Source organism: Ostrinia furnacalis, unplaced genomic scaffold (genome assembly GCF_004193835.3).
Source record: "Ostrinia furnacalis isolate ACB-3 unplaced genomic scaffold, ASM419383v2 OfSCF2049, whole genome shotgun sequence".
Classification (NCBI taxonomy): domain Eukaryota; kingdom Metazoa; phylum Arthropoda; class Insecta; order Lepidoptera; family Crambidae; genus Ostrinia; species Ostrinia furnacalis.
The window spans coordinates 1,107,102-1,126,618 of record NW_021132288.1 but is presented as its reverse complement, the minus strand read 5'-3'; the positions used below and the strand labels follow the sequence as shown (position 1 = coordinate 1,126,618).

Here is a 19,517-nt window from a genome sequence, read left to right as displayed (position 1 = left end):
TTAATTATCCGAAAATGACACCACACTTGCCCTAATACCCATAGTTTTGAAGATATGGGCCTTAAAAAGAAGCGCGGCAGAAGGAAACTTGCCCCCCCTCCCCCTGCTACCACAGGGGGGGCTCCCGATGTCTACCGACGGAAATCTACTCAAGAGCACCCAAAGAACAACTGGTGCAAAAATGAGCCTTCTATACCAAAGTGGAGGGGTCTCCATACAAATCATTGCACTAAATTCCCTACTATAAAGGGTTAATCCCATCAAAAACAATACTTGTCAAAAAAACCAAGTCTCGCAACTCAGTTGTTCTACGGTAAAAAGTTGTGAGATCCATGTAATACCAAGTCCAGGCCAGGAAATCTTTAACGTTTTACATAAAATATTGACTTGGCCATCGCACTAAAACTACAAATAATCTACAACTGAATGCAAAGAAAACAAAATGTATAAAATTCTCTTTGCCTAACGTAAAAACAGTTAGTACCCAAATAGAACTTAATAATAATGCAATCGATCTGGTAGAATCTACTGTATTTCTGGGAATTACCCTGGATTCAAAACTCCAGTGGGGCTCCCATATAGAAACTCTGGCGGGAAAGCTCAGCTCAGCGGCTTTTGCAATAAAAAGGATACGGTCATTAACCGATGTTTCAACAGCTCGCTTAGTCTACTTTAGCTACTTTCATAGCCTAATGTCATATGGAATCATGCTATGGGGCAAAGCTGCAGATTTTGAAACAATATTTATTCTGCAAAAACGTGCCATAAGATACTTGTATAAAATGAAAGCAAGAGCGTCCCTTAGAGAATTGTTTAAAGAAATTGGCATTCTCACGGCCGCTTCACAATACATCTTAAACTGTATTCTATTTATTCAACAAAATATTAATGAATTCAAAAAGAAAAGTGATATTCACCAAATCAATACTAGAAATAAAAATAAATTGGCTATACCCGCTTTTAGACTTAATAAAGTGTTTGCCACCTTTATGGGACAAGGTATCCATTTTTATAACAAAGTCCCTGATAAATATAAAGAGCTACCGTACAATAAATTTAAAGGTATAGTTAAAGATCACATGCTTAAAAAAGCCTATTATACAACTCGAGATTTTCTTAATGATAAGTCATCCTGGGAGTAGGATTATGGTGCTCTCATGCTCGCACTAAAAAGAATTAAAATCGTGCTATGAAAAGTAATGTATAAACTAATCTAATTTTCTAAAATGTTATAGTGTCATGCTTCTCAATCTGGACTGTTACTTAGCTTTATTATTAGTTTTTTTTTTCTCTAAGAGATAACTTGGTATTGTCATTCTCACTAAAATGTCTCTGGGGTGGTGGCGTAGTGAGGCGGGTCGTTACATTCCCTCTTATATGGTCGAGTGAAGCGATGGCTGGTTCACTCGTCATGTCTGTGAACAGGCGCTGCTTTCGGGGACTGGTCAATCCAAGTTATTCCAATTTATGTATGCGAGTCATTTCTACTAGTATTTAAGTATGTAATCTGTAAGTCTAGATATTAGCACGTCACTACCATGAAGCTAAAGATAAGGATGGAGGGCAGAGTTGGAACAAAAACTTGAGTCAAATACCTACTTATATCTATCTCGCTCTCTGCGGCCCTACCTCTCTTTTTAGTGTGAACTGTAGTATTGCTATCTTCTGATTTAAATCTCCTTGTAAATTCTTCGAAATAGCCAATTCACTAACCAAATCAGAAGTTAAAAGCTTCTCGCTCAGCTCAGCCACGTGTCTCTCCACAAGCTCCAGGTACTTTCTTCTGTAGGCTGGAGTCAGGTTATAGAGGATGCCCTCCTTCTCTTCTGCAGCCCTCGCCAGTGAAGCCTGCGTCTCATGCTCTGTGAGCAACTGTACCTGTCGTGATCAGTATCAACTAAAACTTACATTTTGTACTGCTTGGCCTTCTCACTCAGCTCAGCCACGTGTCTCTCCACAGGCTCCAAGTACTTTCTTCTGTAGGCTGGAGTCAGGTTGTAGAGGATGCCCTCCTTCTCTTCTGCAGCTTTCGCGAGGGAAGCAAGTTCGGCCGCCGCGCCCGGGGCTCGCACAGCTAGTGTCTGCCCCACCAGTAGGGCAGATGTGATCTCGTCTGTTAAGTTGGTGGCTGAGAGGGAGCTGATGTCCTGCGGGTGGAAATGATTGATGAGGATTAGTGGTTGCAATGTTACTTTGAGAGTATCATTGTGAGAATAGACTGAAAAGTCAATATCCAGCCAATAAGTTACGTTCCGTAGATTCTAGTTCATAAAATTCGCAAGATTGTCAATAGATGTTGCTGTGTTAAGTTGCATCGCGGTGTCGAAGTTTTAGCAACTCGCATATTATTATAACAGATTTTGTTTATCGTCTCCGAGTCGTCGGCGCGTCGCTCCCACTCCTCCAGCGCCGCCTGTAGTGTCTCACCTCCAGCAGCAGGCGGCAGCGCAGCGCTGTGTCTCGGACCGCGGCGAGGCGGGGCCGCGCGCGGGCGTCGAGCGCGGCGAGCGCGTCCCCCGCGGCCCACGCGGCGCCCCCTAGTGTCGGCGCGTCGCTCCCACTCCTCCAGCGCCGCCTGTAGTGTCTCACCTCCAGCAGCAGGCGGCAGCGCAGCGCTGTGTCTCGGACCGCGGCGAGGCGGGGCCGCGCGCGGGCGTCGAGCGCGGCGAGCGCGTCCCCCGCGGCCCACGCGGCGCCCCCTAGTGTCGGCGCGTCGCTCCCACTCCTCCAGCGCCGCCTGTAGTGTCTCACCTCCAGCAGCAGGCGGCAGCGCAGCGCTGTGTCTCGGACCGCGGCGAGGCGGGGCCGCGCGCGGGCGTCGAGCGCGGCGAGCGCGTCCCCCGCGGCCCACGCGGCGCCCCCTAGTGTCGGCGCGTCGCTCCCACTCCTCCAGCGCCGCCTGTAGTGTCTCACCTCCAGCAGCAGGCGGCAGCGCAGCGCTGTGTCTCGGACCGCGGCGAGGCGGGGCCGCGCGCGGGCGTCGAGCGCGGCGAGCGCGTCCCCCGCGGCCCACGCGGCGCCCCCTAGTGTCGGCGCGTCGCTCCCACTCCTCCAGCGCCGCCTGTAGTGTCTCACCTCCAGCAGCAGGCGGCAGCGCAGCGCTGTGTCTCGGACCGCGGCGAGGCGGGGCCGCGCGCGGGCGTCGAGCGCGGCGAGCGCGTCCCCCGCGGCCCACGCGGCGCCCCCTAGTGTCGGCGCGTCGCTCCCACTCCTCCAGCGCCGCCTGTAGTGTCTCACCTCCAGCAGCAGGCGGCAGCGCAGCGCTGTGTCTCGGACCGCGGCGAGGCGGGGCCGCGCGCGGGCGTCGAGCGCGGCGAGCGCGTCCCCCGCGGCCCACGCGGCGCCCCCTAGTGTCGGCGCGTCGCTCCCACTCCTCCAGCGCCGCCTGTAGTGTCTCACCTCCAGCAGCAGGCGGCAGCGCAGCGCTGTGTCTCGGACCGCGGCGAGGCGGGGCCGCGCGCGGGCGTCGAGCGCGGCGAGCGCGTCCCCCGCGGCCCACGCGGCGCCCCCTAGTGTCGGCGCGTCGCTCCCACTCCTCCAGCGCCGCCTGTAGTGTCTCACCTCCAGCAGCAGGCGGCAGCGCAGCGCTGTGTCTCGGACCGCGGCGAGGCGGGGCCGCGCGCGGGCGTCGAGCGCGGCGAGCGCGTCCCCCGCGGCCCACGCGGCGCCCCCTAGTGTCGGCGCGTCGCTCCCACTCCTCCAGCGCCGCCTGTAGTGTCTCACCTCCAGCAGCAGGCGGCAGCGCAGCGCTGTGTCTCGGACCGCGGCGAGGCGGGGCCGCGCGCGGGCGTCGAGCGCGGCGAGCGCGTCCCCCGCGGCCCACGCGGCGCCCCCTAGTGTCGGCACGTCGTCGGCGCGGCGCTCCCACTCCTCTAGTGCTGCTTGGAGCTTGCGCACGCGTCGCTGAACGTCCTCTAACCGATAGTCGTACTCCTGGACGGCTGTTGATTGGAGGGTGGCCTGGTGTCGAAACAAATGAGTAAATTTTCTTAGTCTATCGTAGGGTTGTAACGAAGTCATAATTAAACATTAGCATGAGACTGGTCGTCATGAAACGACTGACACTCCTCGGCCACAAAAAGACCATTGCGCCGTTAGCGAAGAAAATGGAGCCTCTTCTAAAACCGGGGTGATCAAAGAAAATATACAAGGTTAGAGAAAAAATCAACGGTTAAACACATCATGATGAAAAATTGCAGAGTGCAGTGGAACCTACAAATGTAGGTATGACTTACCGTATCAAAAACATCAGCGGCTCCTGCTAGATAGTCGATCAGCTTGACGTCCTTTATCTTCCTCATGAGATGCTTCGCTTCCTTCAAGGCTCTATGCGCTGACAGATGCTTCTCACCCCGAGCGAAGTCATCTAATGCTGCCACTTGTTCCCCTAGTTTTCTTCTTTGCTTCAGCACTTCTTCTAGACCACTCATGCTTTCCAAGCTAAGGGAGTAAGACTCGTCTCCTCTTCTAATAGCCTCGCTTTTCAGTCTGTTTGCTTCTGTGAATAACTGGTGTTCTCTTTCTTCCAAGTTCTTGATGGCAGGTTCAATGCTGTTGGTGTTCTGAAGGTCTTCGGCGAGGTGGTGTAGAGATGTCTGCAGTTGAGAAGTGTTGTGGGCGAATTCTAGCAACGCCGGGAAGGGCTTAGGGATGCGACTCAGTTCGGTGGGGTCTGCTCGGGTCCGTAGGTCTTTGGATAGAAATTCGACGGACTCCAATAAGGTTAGAGTGCAGTTGTCGCAAGCTGTAATAAAAATAAATTTGAATGAGTGAAAATAATTAAACCTCTATTCGCCTTATGCATCCAGAGTTCCTGGCTTCTTCTGATGAGGGAAATGCATAAAGTTGTCATTTGGAATTATGTCACAAACAATGTGGAAGGGCCAATTCAATGAAGACGTCATAAGACGTATGCCTATTTGGTTGCATCTCTGCGTCACATGAAAATACAACGATAAGTACAGATACACTCACGTGTACAAACACCACTCTCGTCCATATGCTCGCCTCGCGCGCGGCATCGACTACACTTGTCGCCAGTAGCGCGTGCACGACACATACACCGCCCGCGCGCGTCGCACGCCGCGCCCGCCGCCCCTCGCGCGTCGCAGCCGCAAGCCGCGTGCTTATATCTAAAGCCCGGTCTCCGAGCACGTATAATTTTGTCCAATGACCCCAAGCTACCCATCCTTATTGCTCGCGCGTAATTATGTTGCTGTCGCGCTCGCACACTCACTGCGGGCGCCCGTCGCACAGTCGCGACAGCAATGACCCCATGCTCCGCTCTCGCGGCTCGCGCGTAATTATATTGCTGTCGCGACTGTGCGACGGGCGGCAGCAGTGAGTGTGCGAGCGCGACAGGACGCGCTTGGGGTCATTGGACAAAATTCTACGTGCTCACAGACCGGGCTTTAGACAGTTTCTAATTTGACCCTGCAGCAAGGTGTATACTCACGTGTACAAACACCACTCTCGTCCATATGCTCGCCTCGCGCGCGGCATCGACTACACTTGTCCCCAGTAGCGCGTTCACGACACCGGCACCGCCCGCGCGCGTTGCACGCCGCGCTCGCAGACCCACGCATGTCTCACCCACAAGCCACGTACTCATATCTAGATAATTTCTAATTGACCCTGCAGCAAGGTGTGTACTCACGTGTACAGACGCCAATCTCGTCCATATGCTCGCCTCGCGCGCGGCACCGCCCGGCCGTGCGCGTCGCAGCCGCAAGCCGCGTGCTCATATCTATAGTCTGGTCTGTGAGCACGTAGAATTTTGTCCAATGACCCCAAGCTACCCATCCTTATCGCTCGCGCGTAATTATATTGCTGCTCGCGCGTAATTATATTGCTGGCACCCGCAGTGAGTGTGCGAGCGCGACAGCAACATAATTACGCGCGAGCGATAAGGATGGGTAGCTTGGGGTCATTGGACGAAATTCTACGTGCTCACAGACCAGGCTTTATATAGGTACTTAGTTTCTAATTTGATCCTGTAGCAAGGTGTATAATACTCACGTGTACAAACACCACTCTCATCCATATGCTCGCCGCGTGTTCGACATCGGCTGCACTTGTCCCCAGTAGCGCGTGCGCGACATCGGCACCGGCCACGCGCGTCGCACGCCGCGCCCGCTGCACCCCTCGCGTCGCAGCCGCAAGGCAAGCAGCCGCCGTCTGGGGAGCGGTAGTAGCCGGTGGCGCACCATTCGCACTCTGGGCCCGTGTAGCCTAGAAATAGGTTAAAGTTATTTCAACCAAAAGGTACACGTGTATACGACCCGTGTGGCTACGAGCGGTAATAGTCGTGACACCAAGCCCTTGGTTTAATTAATAATGATATTAAAAGATTAAACGATCGTTTATTCAATACCAATAACACCTTTTGTAAACATTATGGAAGCAATAAACTATTGAATATTGAGTATTCACCGAGATTTTCTCACTTCTTTAATGCCGTCACTTTCTTGTAAGATAGCTACATACTGATGAAGTAGTAACTGACAAACTAAAAACCATGTCTCTAAATACAAGAATCAGGACTGCAGATCAATCACAAATCAATCCATCAGTAAACCCTCGACATTCTTCAGTTACCAGGCAGTTCTCAAGTGTCTGAGCAAGAAGGTTCTGATTACAGAACTATTTGAATTCTCCTCTTCTCTCTGCTTTTGGTGGAAATCGGGTCTTATCCATGAAACATAGCTCACCAGGTTTACACAAGCACTGCAGCCGGCCGCCACTCATAGCACACGCCGACGCGAAGTTATTAGCGCGGTCAGGACAGGGGCAGGCCTGGCAGCCTGTCTCAGGCGAGCCGAAGTAGCGTCTGCCCACATATCCCTAGCATTGCAAATAACACTGAACATAGCTCACCAGGTTTACACAAGCACTGCAGCCGGCCGCCACTCATAGCACACGCCGACGCAAAGTTATTAGCGCGATCAGTGTGCTTACCATGAGTTGACGTTAGGTGTGCTCGCTAGCGACTACGTAAAAAAATGACATTAATTGTATGACATATTGTGCAGCGCCCCTAGCGGCTACTTTCAAGAAACAAAATATTCATAGAGATTTTTGAGGTACTCGCTAGCGAGCACACCTAACGTAAACTCATGGTAGGTGCACAGGACAGGGGCAGGCCTGGCAGCCTGTCTCGGGCGAGCCGAAGTAGCCTCAGCACACATATCCCTGGCACTGTGTATAACACTAGACATAGCTTACCAGGTTTGCACAAGCACTGCAGCCGGCCGCCACTCATAGCACACGCCGACGCGAAGTTATTAGCGCGGTCAGGACAGGGGCAGGCCTGGCAGCCTGTCTCGGGCGACCCGAAGTAGCCCAGTTCACATATCCCTGGCACTTGTATAACACTGAACATAGCTCACCAGGTTTACACAAGCACTGCAGCCGGCCGCCACTCATAGCACACGCCGACGCGAAGTTATTAGCGCGATCAGGACAGGGGCAGGCCTGGCAGCCTGTCTCAGGCGACCCGAAGTAGCCCAGTTCACATATCCCTGGCACTGTGTATAACACTAGACATAGCTTACCAGGTTTACACAAGCACTGCAGCCGGCCGCCACTCATAGCACACGCCGACGCGAAGTTGTTGGCGCGGTCAGGACAGGGGCAGGCCTGGCAGCCTGTCTCGGGCGAGCCGAAGTAGCCTTCCGCGCATACTGCACACGTGGGACCGCCCGTGCCGCCCGTGCAGTTCTGGTGGGTGAAGTGATAAGAAAATAAGTAACAGATACGTGGCACATTCATGATTTGGATGGGTTGAGGAATGAGACATTGTGGTGTCCCCACTCGGGGAAAGCTTTGTCTAACAGTGGACGACATTTGGCGACGACATCATTGAGCACACTAAAAGTAGGGTCTAATTCTAAAATTACATAGCCCCACACAAGTCCTAGTTGCTGCGATACCAGCGCCAAAAGACCAACTCACACGTTATCTACATTTGTTACCTCTTTATTGTATTAAAAATAAGGAATTATAATTTAGACAGCTGCTTGCATGGTCTACTTCATATCCTAGAAGTTGCCACACCATCCCTTATGCCAGCCAGCTGAATCTATTTATCATACTTATGTGGCCATCGTTTCAACCGAAAGAATGTGGCTATGCCAATTCAATACTCAATATCAATCATTTCTGGATGTATCCGTAGCTGTATCTTGCAATAAGTCCAATCAATACTCACCAAGCAAGCTCCAGTCCTCGGATCACACTTGTCAGCCCTGCCATTGCACCTGCACGGCTGCGCGTCCCCTTCTAAGTTGATGACGATAGTCCCCGCCACGTTGACGATGTGCACCCGCTGCCGGGGCATCCAGAAGCCAATGGCAGGTTCTTGGCACGACGGTGCTGAGTACCTGTAAGTTTCCTTTTATTTTTATAACCAAAGAAGAGCAAAAACAACCATATTTGGCTCAGTTTCTCCATACCAGAGTAAATACAAATGACTAACTAGGTCATCTTCATAGAAACGCACCGAGCGCGGTTTGTATGTGAGCGCGCCAATACGTATGCGGCGTGCACGCACACACTGACAAAATTTAGCGGGGATTAGCGGGGTGGAGTTGCGCCTATTGGCGCGCTCACATACAAACCGCGCTCGGTGCGTTTCTATGAAGATGACCTACTCATTTGTATTTACTCTGTCCATACCTTCTGACAGTGGGCAAATTCAAACACTAATGAAAACTTTGAAAATGTAGGTACGTAAGATGCGCTTACTTGTATGAAAAGTATCCATCTAGGCGTAACATCTGTTTTCTTGAAAGATTAGACAATTTGTAAAGTTTTACTAGTTTCTTTGTCTTACCGCTCAGAGCACTCGCACAGTTCCACGCCGAGGGCCGGCTCTGACCGGCTCAGGCCGGGGATGGCTGTGTCGAGAGACACGTTGAGGAGCCTGGCGATGAGGACAATGATATTGTATTACCTTCAAATAGATCACCATACTGAAACCGTAAAATTCTTGGGTCTACATATAGATAGCAATTTAAAATGGCAAAGTCATATAGATTTTGTGTGTAAGAAACTTTCCCAGTCATCATACAGTCTTTACCACTTATCAAAAAAAGTAAATCTCCCTGCGTTGGTCACGTCTTACCATGGCTTCGTAGCTTCCAGATTGAGGTACGCCATTATCTTTTGGGGAAATGCTACTAACTGGGATAGAGTATTTAGGTGTCAAAAAAAGTGTATACGTGCTATGTGTGGCTTGAAGAGAACTGACAGTTGCAAACCTCATTTTCAAAATTTAAAAATATTGACTATGCCATGCCTTTATATATTTGAGCTGGCTCTATTTATTAGACATAACCCTTCCCTGTTTAAAATAATACCGAGATCGCGTAATCGCAATATTCTTATAGCCGTTGATGGATGTGTGTCATATAAGACAGCCCTCTACGACATGGGTGTTTTTGCTATGGCTCCGAAAATTTATAATAAAATACCTAATCATATTAAAGAGTGCACTGATATCTCAATCTTTAAACAAAAGCTATTTATATTTTTGGTCAGTAACAGTTTTTATTCAGTACATGAGTTCCTACAATTTAAATAAAGTTTTTCTACAATTTCTTCCTTGACAACATTGACTCTAATATCCGATTGACTGCCCTGCATTAATTTATTTTAATCTTGCAATTTATTTAACTGACATTTATGATTTTGACATTTAATTTGCTCATTATTACTATAAATGACATTCCAAAGGCTATTAATTATCCTATGATTCTGTTTGCAGATGATTGTACAGCCGTATTTGACAACAAAGAAGATATTAATAACGGCTTAGTTTCTATAATTGAATGGTTGCAAAGTAATAATTTGGTTATAAATATAGACAAAACTAAAATTATGGAATTTAAGCAAAGAACGGAACGGACTCTCAATTTACCCATAGTGCATAGTGGCAAAGTAGTGGATTCAACTGAAACCGTAAAATTCTTGGGTCTACATATAGATAGCAATTTAAAATGGCAAAGTCATATAGATTTTGTGTGTAAGAAACTTTCCCAGTCATCATACAGTCTTTACCACTTATCAAAAAAAGTAAATCTCCCTGCGTTGGTCACGTCTTACCATGGCTTCGTAGCTTCCAGATTGAGGTACGCCATAATCTTTTGGGGAAATGCTACTAACTGGGATAGAGTATTTAGGTGTCAAAAAAAGTGTATACGTGCTATGTGTGGCTTGAAGAGAACTGACAGTTGCAAACCTCATTTTCAAAATTTAAAAATATTGACTATGCCATGCCTTTATATATTTGAGCTGGCTCTATTTATTAGACATAACCCTTCCCTGTTTAAAATAATACCGAGATCGCGTAATCGCAATATTCTTATAGCCGTTGATGGATGTGTGTCATATAAGACAGCCCTCTACGACATGGGTGTTTTTGCTATGGCTCCGAAAATTTATAATAAAATACCTAATCATATTAAAGAGTGCACTGATATCTCAATCTTTAAACAAAAGCTATTTATATTTTTGGTCAGTAACAGTTTTTATTCAGTACATGAGTTCCTACAATTTAAATAAAGTTTTTCTACAATTTCTTCCTTGACAACATTGACTCTAATATCCGATTGACTGCCCTGCATTAATTTATTTTAATCTTGCAATTTATTTAACTGACATTTATGATTTTGACATTTAATTTGCTCATTATTACTTTTCTTTAACATAATATTATACTTAAAATCACGCTTTAACATTTGTATGCCGACAAGGCTGATCACGGCTTGAACACATATCTTGTTTGTACATCATACTGCTTACCTGTGTTTCACAAATAAATTATTTGAATTTGAATTTGAATTTGAACCATCACTTGCTTGATCGTACTTTAATGACATAATCATGGAACAGTATGAAAGATGCCACATGGACAGAGAGTAAGAGAGACGCACACAAACGTCAACGCCCGTGTGGCATCTCTTATACCTCGAGGACATCATGGTAGAGTTTCAAACATTAATTAAATAAGATTTCTGAAGTCATCATAGTCCAACTGCCAATTTGAGTTCCTGAGTGATAAGAGAAATGTTCTTCAACGAGTAGCCTGAGCTTGAAACTGTTAGGCTGGTTTTAGTGTCACGCGGACTGTCAGTGCGGATCGCTCCGCACAGCCGATCTGTATGAACTGCATTACTCTAAAACGCTCCCTAGAAGTTCATGCAGATTGGCCGTGCGGAGCCGGTCCGCACCGGAAGGTCCGCGTGACACTAAAACCAGCTTTAAGGGTTCCCTAGACTAGTTAAAGGCAATGTTTCCATACTTAGTATGTATCCTACTCCTACTTACAAGGCGTGCACGTGGTCGTAGTAAGTCGGCGCCCTGGTGGTGACCCGGAGTAGTATTCGTTCCACGTTCTGTAGAGCGGCCATGATGGCGGGTCTGGTAGCGAGCGCTCCTTGTCCTCGGACTTCCCATAGTGATTCGTGGAGGCGCACCGCGTATGTACCGTTCAGCGCTGGTACTCGCTGTGAAATATAAAAATAACATCAAAAAAACACCATGACAAGAGGGTAAGGAGGTGGTGGCTGGTGATATGGATACACTCTACTTACAGTAAATGTGTCTAAAAATAATTGAGTAGTCAATACCATTAACAAAACATTTCAATCTGACTCTGAATATCAAGTTAGTTTTCAATTGAATGTATGATTCGATCTTAGTAGCTAGTTGGGTAATTGATTTTGTGGCAAAGAGGATTACTAGAAAAAAAAAAGACCGAGCTGGGTCTTTTTAATATTTTTTTTCCACAACGAGGAAGCTCTTGGCCTGTATCTCACCTGATGGTAAGTGATGATCAGGCCGAAGGTGGAAGCGAGCTTCACCCGGAATCCTCAACCACGAAGGAACTATCTATCTTACCTCTAACCAGGCCTGGCTCACTCCGCGCGGTACATCCGATAATTACCTACAGCGAAGCGCCCCGCCCCNTTGTACTTCAGAAACCTATGGCGGGTTCCTGGCACGACAACGCCGAGTAGCACTAGGAGACTTACTACCACTATTCTTTATACCAGCTACATTTCTTTGTCATACTTATGTGTGCCTTTTCTGGATGTATCTGCAGCCGTCTCCTAGATTTTAGTCTCACAGAAACACTTTTGCCTTAGACCTAAGCATCAACTAGGTACGTACCAAGCAAGCTCCAGTCTTCGGGTCACACTTGTCAGCCCTGCCATTGCACCTGCAAGGCTGCGCGTCCCCTTCTAAGTTAATGACGATAGTCCCCGCCACGTTGACTATGTGGACCCGCTGCCGGGGCATCCAGAAGCCAATGGCAGGTTCTTGGCAAGACGGTGCTGAGTACCTGTAAGTTTCCTTTTATTTTTATAACCAAAGAAGAGCAAAAACAACCATATTTGGCTCAGTTTCTCCATACCAGAGTAAATACAAATGACTAACTAGGTCATCTTCATAGAAACGCACCGAGCGCGGTTTGTATGTGAGCGCGCCAATACGTATGCGGCGTGCACGCACACACTGACAAAATTTTGCGGGGATTAGCGGGGTGGAGTTGCGCCTATTGGCGCGCTCACATACAAACCGCGCTTGGTGCGTTTCTATGAAGATGACCTACTCATTTGTATTTACTCTGTCCGTTCTGACCTGACAGTGGGCAAATTCAAACACTAGTGAAAATTTTGAAAGTGTAGGTATGTTAGATGCGCTTACTTGTATGAAAAGTATCCATCTAGGCGTAACATCTGCCTACCTACCATGAGTTTACGTTAGGTGTGCTCGCTAGCGAGTACGCCAAAAATCTCTATGAAGATTTTGTTTCTTTAAAGTAGCCGCTAGGGGCGCTGCACAATATGTCATACAATTAATGTCATTTTTTTACGCAGTCGCTAGCGAGCACACCTAACGTAAACTCATGGTAAGCACACTGTTTTCTTAAGACACATTAGACATTTTTGTAAAGTTTTAATAGTTTCTTTGACTTACCGCTCAGAGCACTCGCACAGCTCCACGCCGAGCGCCGGCTCTGACCGGCTCAGGCCGGGGATGGCGGTGTCTAGGGACACGTTGAGAAGCCTGGCGATAAAACAATGGTGATGAAAACGTTTTAATAAATCACCTTCACTTGCTTGATCGTACTTTGATAACATGATCATGGAACAGTAAGAGAGATGCCACATGAACAGAGAGTAAGAGAGACGCACACAAACGTCAACGCCCTTGTGGCATCTCTCTTACCTCGAGGACATCATGGTAGCGTTTCAAACATAATTAATTAGATTTCTGAAGTCATCATAGTCCAACTGCCAATTTGAGTTCCTGAGTGATAAGAGAAATGTTCTTCAACGAGTAGCCTGAGCTTGAAATCTGTTAGGTTGGTTTTAGTGTCACGCGGACTGTCAGTGCGGATCGCTCCGCACAGCCGATCTGTATGAACTGCATTACTCTAAAACGCTCCCTAGAAGTTCATGCAGATTGGCCGTGCGGAGCCGGTCCCCACCGGAAGGTCCGCGTGACACTAAAACCAGCTTTAAGGGTTCCCTAGACTAGTTAAATGCAATGTTTCCATACTTAGTATGTATCCTACTCCTACTTACAAGGCGTGCACGTGGTCGTAATAAGTCGGCGCTCTGGTGGTGACTCGGAGTAGTATTCGTTCCACGTTCTGTAGAGCAGCCATGATGGCGGGTCTGGTGGCGAGGGCTCCCTGTCCTCGGACCTCCCATAGCGACTCGTAGAGGCGCCCAGTTTATGTTCTGTACTTACAAGGCGTGCACGTGGTCATAGTAAGTCGGCGCCCTGGTGGTGACCCGGAGTAGTATTCGTTCCACGTTCTGAAGAGCGGCCATGATGGCGGGTCTAGTAGCAAGCGCTCCTTGTCCTCGGACTTCCCATAGGGATTCGTGGAGACGCACCGCGTATGTACCGTTCAGCGCTGGTACTCGCTGACAAATAAGAAAATTAATTAAAAAATAGCATGGCAAGAGGGTAAGGAGGTGGTGGCTGGTGATATGGATACTCTCTATCTACAGTAAGGCTGGTTTTAGCGTCACGCGGACCAGCGTTTTAGAGTAATGCGGTCCGGAAGAACCGCTCCGCTCCCTAGCAGTTCATACAGATCGGCTGTGCGGAGCGATCCGCACTGACAGTCCGCGTGACACTAAAATCAGCCTTTTGTGTCTAAAAATAATTGAGTACTCAATTCCACTATCAAAACATTTCCATCTGACTCTGAATATAAAGTTAGTTTTCAATTTAATGTACGATTCGATCTTAGTAATTAGTTAGGCAATTGATTTTGTGGCAAAGAGGATTACTAGAAAAAAAGACCGAGCTGGGTCTTTTTAATATTTTTTTTTCCACAACGAGGAAGCTCTTGGCCTGTATCTCACCTGATGGTAAGTGATGATCAGGCCAAAGGTGGAAGCGAGCTTCACCCGGAATCCTCAACCACGGAGGAACTGGCTATCTTACCTCTAACTGCCGGAACACAACAATGCTTTTAACATTGTTGTTATGGCGACAGACATAGGTAAGATGGTGGTAGCTAGCCAGGCGGACTTAGAACAAGCCCTACCACCAACCAAACCGAACAAAAAAATCTGCCCCCACTGGGAATCGAACCCGGGACCTCTGCGTCTGAAGCAGGTGGTCTTACCACTAGACCACAGAGGCGGTTAAATCCTCTTTGCCACAAAATCTATGGAAGAATCGCGTTTTGACAGCTCAAAAATCTATATCTCACCTGATAATGATTCAGCACGATCCCGTTCCCTTCAATCTTGACTAGCGGGAACAGCGCCATGGTATCCACCGGTAGCTCTTCACCCCCTTCCTCTTCCACCGTAAACCGCATAGCGCCCCCGTATGACGTCACACGGTCGCCCAGGAACCGCCTGTCCAACGCCACGTAGACGGGGACAGGCGGCCAGGGGAGAGAGATGGTTGTGTCTGGGTGTTGAGGGTGGATGGTGAAGGGTTTGTCTATGTCCATCTGTGGAATTAAAATGATACTCAATACAAGTTACTAGAGATTAAAATTACAGTGCAGGAACGGTTGGCGTCGTGCTCAGGCGTATGATACTTCTATAGCTAGTAAAGAATTAGTGAGCTGACTAAAGACGTTGAAGCTTGCTGGAAAAATTGGTAGACCTCCACCAGCAACTAAACTCTTATGCTCACAGTAACATTCTGGTCCTCTTATGAGCAGTCTGGCGTATTGTGTGGAAGAGGGCAGGCTAAGATTGTTGGAGGAATTGATAGACCTACACCAGCAACTTACCTATGGTACTCACGCTCACTTTCTGGTTCCCTTTCAGCGGCGTGACCTTTTGCGGCTCGGGATAGCCCAGCCTATGAGTCATGGAAGATAATATAATAGGCATTCAGCAGCACCTAAACCCTATGATACTCACAGTGACATTCTGGTTTCCCCGCAGCAACGTGTGGTGTTGATGGTGCGAACGGCGGGAGAGCGCGGCCTAAGGCCGTTTTCTGACTTGTTGGCTCGACAGCGGCACGACATCAGCACGCTCGGTATACGCTGTACCGAAAACTTACCGAGCACCTATATTTTAATGGCGCGTTCCTGATTGGCGCGGCATGTGTGGTAGCGGCGCGGCACAGACCTCAACCTAGTATGCCGATATGCCGACATGTCAGAAAACGGCCTAAAATTCTTGGAAGAATACCCGCAACTTAACTCTATAATACTCACGGTAACATTCTGGTCTCCCTTCAGCAACGTGACGTGTTGCGGCGCGGCGGCGTGCACGGCGGCGCGGGACAGCGCGGCCTGCGTGCAGCCGCTGACAGCCCGAAGGTGCCTTCAAAGCACTGGTCTATCTGTCACCTACTATGCCCTGCCATACTCACATTAACGTTCTGGTCCCCCTTGAGCAATGTGATGTCTTGCGGCGGAGGAGAGATCAGGCTAAGATTCTTGGAAGAATAAGTAGACATTTAGCACCTAAACCATATGACGCTCACGGTGACGTTTTAATCTCCTGCTGCAATGGTAGGTATGTGAAGTGTAGCGGCAAAAAAGAGTAGGCTAAGATTCTTGGGAGATCTAAAGCCCGGTCCGTGAGCACGTAGAATTTTGTCCAATGACCCCAAGCTACCCATCCTTATCGCTCGTGCGTAATTATATTGCTGCAGTGAGTGTGCAGTGAATGTGTCATTGGACAAAATTCTACGTGGTCACAGACCAGAATGTAGTAGATATTAAGCAGCACCTAAGCCCTAACATACTCACGGTAACATTCTGGTCTCCCCTCAACAACGTGACGTGTTGCGGCGCGGCGGCGTGCACGGCGGCGCGGGAGAGCGCGGCCTGCGTGCAGCGCGCGGCGCGCCCGAAGCAGAAGCACGCCGTGCAGCCCGACGGGCTGGCCGCTGAGAGACCGAAGGTGCCTTTACCGGCACCTTTACTCACAGTAACGTTCTGATCCCCTTTGAGCAATGTGACGTCTTGCGGCGGGGGAGAGATCAGGCTAAGATTCTTGGAAGAATAAGTAGACATTTAGCACCTAAACCATATGACGCTCACGGTGACGTTCTAATCTCCTGCTGCAATGTGATGAGACGTGTTGCGGCAAGAGAGAGTAGGCTAAGATTCTTGGAAGAATAAGTAGACATTTAGCACCTAAATCTTATGACGCTCACGGTGACGTTCTAATCTCCTGCTGCAATGTTATGTGACGTGTAGCGGCAAGAGAGAGTCGGCTAAGATTCTTGGGAGATCTAGTAGATATTCAGCACCACCCTCAGATCATAGAAAGAGAATAGATATGAAGTCGCGCGTAACTACAACGAGAACCAGTGTCCCCACATTTCCCCCACCACAGCTCCCACACACACATTCAACTGTGTAAAAACAAAGCGACTGAGAGTCTACGACAACATGTGCAACCGGCTCAAAAGTGCTGTGATTGGCCAGAAGGCGTGCCTTATGGCCAATCAATGGCCGCGTGACGTGACGCACACTTTGAAAAAAGCAATTAGAGAGAAGAAAGATAAAATGGAGTCGATAAGATATCGATACTTTAAATCCTGGGGGCAAGGCTCGAAATTGGTTAAAAAAATGCTTGTATGAAAACCTTTTTATTATTATACGTTATTATTATGTTCTTTAACGATTTTTGCATAAAGGAGTCAGTTCCATTTTGTATGGACGAAAAACTCAGAATTAATTATTGGGACTAAATGAAGTTACCTTATATTAATTTACCCCAACCAAAGCTCAATGTCGTTATCGATGGAGTATAGAAGTTATAGACTGACAAAGTTTGTATGAAAAGTCATGGGTTAAGTAGGTACTTGCGATTTTTACCAGTATTTACAATATTGGTAATATATTATTATTTACTTTAATAATAATAACAGGATCACTGTAATTATTATTAACTACTATCGCGCATTAACTTTTTAATTATGGCGAAATTCGTACCGCCTATGTTTATCAAAAATAATGCCTATATTAGGCTTTCAACTAGCTCTTATAGTAATTACATAGTTGACAGTTACTAATCCCTTCTACTATTGTTATTGTTTTTGTAAAAACTTAAAAATCGCAAGCAACTCATGATTTTTTCATTCAAAATTAGAAAATAGAAAATAATAATTTACTTCTATTTATCGATAATAGGAAACCGTATTAGAACACGAGCCCTGCACTATGTTACGACCGGCACATGCGGCCGTACTGTGTATTTTCACGCGTCAGTGGATATCGGAAGAAATAAAATACATTGCGCAGTAGTTACGCATGACATAAAGTGGTTGCTAACTAAATCGTCAATGTACAACGTGTTTGAATTTTTATCACCACTAATTTCGATATCGCAGTAAATGTCACGGCACTGAATTCGTTCGTAAAAATGTTTAGTTTTTTTTATTTATAAGCAAAATACCAATGGATTTGCAATACTTACATGTGGTAAATGACTTCATTGTTCATGTAGTTCTTCGTTTCACTTATGTTATTGCACGTTACGACGCATTATCCAACAATATCGGAGAACATTTCCTCAGTACGACTGAATCGCGACTAAACTGGCGTCGCGGGCGATGTTCGTTTCTGGGCATATCGCGGAGACACGCGCCACGCCCCCGTTTCACATCTATTCCCTTCTATGATCTGAGGCACCACCTAAACCCTATAACTATGCTACTCACGGTAACATTCTGGTCTCCCTTCAGCAACGTGACGTGTTGCGGCGCGGCGGCGTGCACGGCGGCGCGGGACAGCGCGGCCTGCGTGCAGCGCGCGGCGCGCCCGAAGCAGAAGCACGCCGTGCAGCCCGACGGGCTGGCCACTGAGAGCCCGAAGGTGCCTTCGAGGCACTGGTCGCATTTGTCGCCTACTACGTTTTCCTGGAAAATTAGGATGTTGTGGAACAATGATATTTGGGGTGAAACAGTGGACGTTTCGAGAAATTGTTGGAAGCAAATAAAACTGGCTCAGTAGCTCGCTAATGCCATTTTCTTAGGGAGACCAATATCCACAGTGGACTTGTAAAGGCAGATCTGGGAAGAAGTTTTTCGTAAATGGTGGTTAAGTAGAATTTGGGTCTTGTTGACAGAATTGCGAACCTACAGGTAACATTGTCAGTTTTTCTTTGGTTCAGGATTTCGGGTGAAGCTCGCATCCCGTCTGATGGAAAATGAAGATCAGGCTGAAGGTGGAAACCGTCAACCTGATCATCATTTTTCTTCAGGTGAGATGCAGGCCAAGAGCATCGTCATTTTTGATCTAAAAGAACAAGCTTTTCCATGTTTGTTTTCTTACCTTGCAAGGACACCGCCCCTCCTCATCGCACGGGCACACGCTGTCCTCACAGTCTTTGGTTCCGTCCGCGTGGCAGAGACACGGTCTACATTTAGGCCCGAAGTGGCCGGCAGCGCAGCGGTCGCATTCCGCGCCCACCCAGCCCAGCTTGCACTTGCACTGCCCAGATTGGGGGTCGCACTGGTCTGGAAGGAATAGTGGCGTGAAGGATGCATCCAGGATAAGCGACTATAGCCCAAAACAGAATCAGTGTCAAATTTCCGATGCGAGGTCAGAAAGATCTGGTCCAGGGGTCTCCAAACTACGGCCCGCGGGCCATATCCGGCCCGCCACTGCTATCAATCCGGCCCGCGACAGATTAATACAAAGCCTATGTTTGCATAGGTGGGCAGAAAAAATAAAAATGTTATGGCCCTTGCAACATACCGAAAAAATATTATGGCCCCAAGGCTTCATAGTTTGGGAGACCCCTGATCTAGTCGATCCATTTTACCTTCGACACTCTGGACCCACTCCTAACACAAGCACAATTTATTTAACTTCTTTGGGTGAAGAGATTAACAGAATACAAATTACTAATTATTCGGGATTTGTGGAAAAAAGTTGGAGCAATTGACCTGAAATTGAGTAGCTAAAGTTTTATTAACTGTGGTACATTGCAGTACATAAGATGGGTATTGGACATCCTGGCAGCTTACTTACTTGACACAGCACCAGGGCCGCACCT

At 47.9% G+C, this 19,517-nt stretch overlaps 1 protein-coding gene across 1 annotated transcript in view; it reads right to left on the bottom strand.

Annotated features, from left to right (window-relative positions):
* LOC114354400 (laminin subunit alpha-1-like) overlaps positions 1 to 19,517 on the bottom strand; it is a 108,049-nt gene that overhangs the window by 5,630 nt on the left and 82,902 nt on the right. The window contains exons 17-25 of the mRNA XM_028306770.1: positions 13,765 to 13,943; positions 12,985 to 13,074; positions 12,175 to 12,346; positions 7,474 to 7,719; positions 6,711 to 6,843; positions 6,019 to 6,231; positions 4,236 to 4,744; positions 3,724 to 3,960; positions 1,909 to 2,147 (exon numbers count right to left, since the gene is read on the bottom strand). Of these exons, the coding sequence (XP_028162571.1) occupies positions 1,909 to 2,147; positions 3,724 to 3,960; positions 4,236 to 4,744; positions 6,019 to 6,231; positions 6,711 to 6,843; positions 7,474 to 7,719; positions 12,175 to 12,346; positions 12,985 to 13,074; positions 13,765 to 13,943 (2,018 nt within the window). The remainder of the gene's footprint in view (positions 1 to 1,908; positions 2,148 to 3,723; positions 3,961 to 4,235; positions 4,745 to 6,018; positions 6,232 to 6,710; positions 6,844 to 7,473; positions 7,720 to 12,174; positions 12,347 to 12,984; positions 13,075 to 13,764; positions 13,944 to 19,517) is intronic.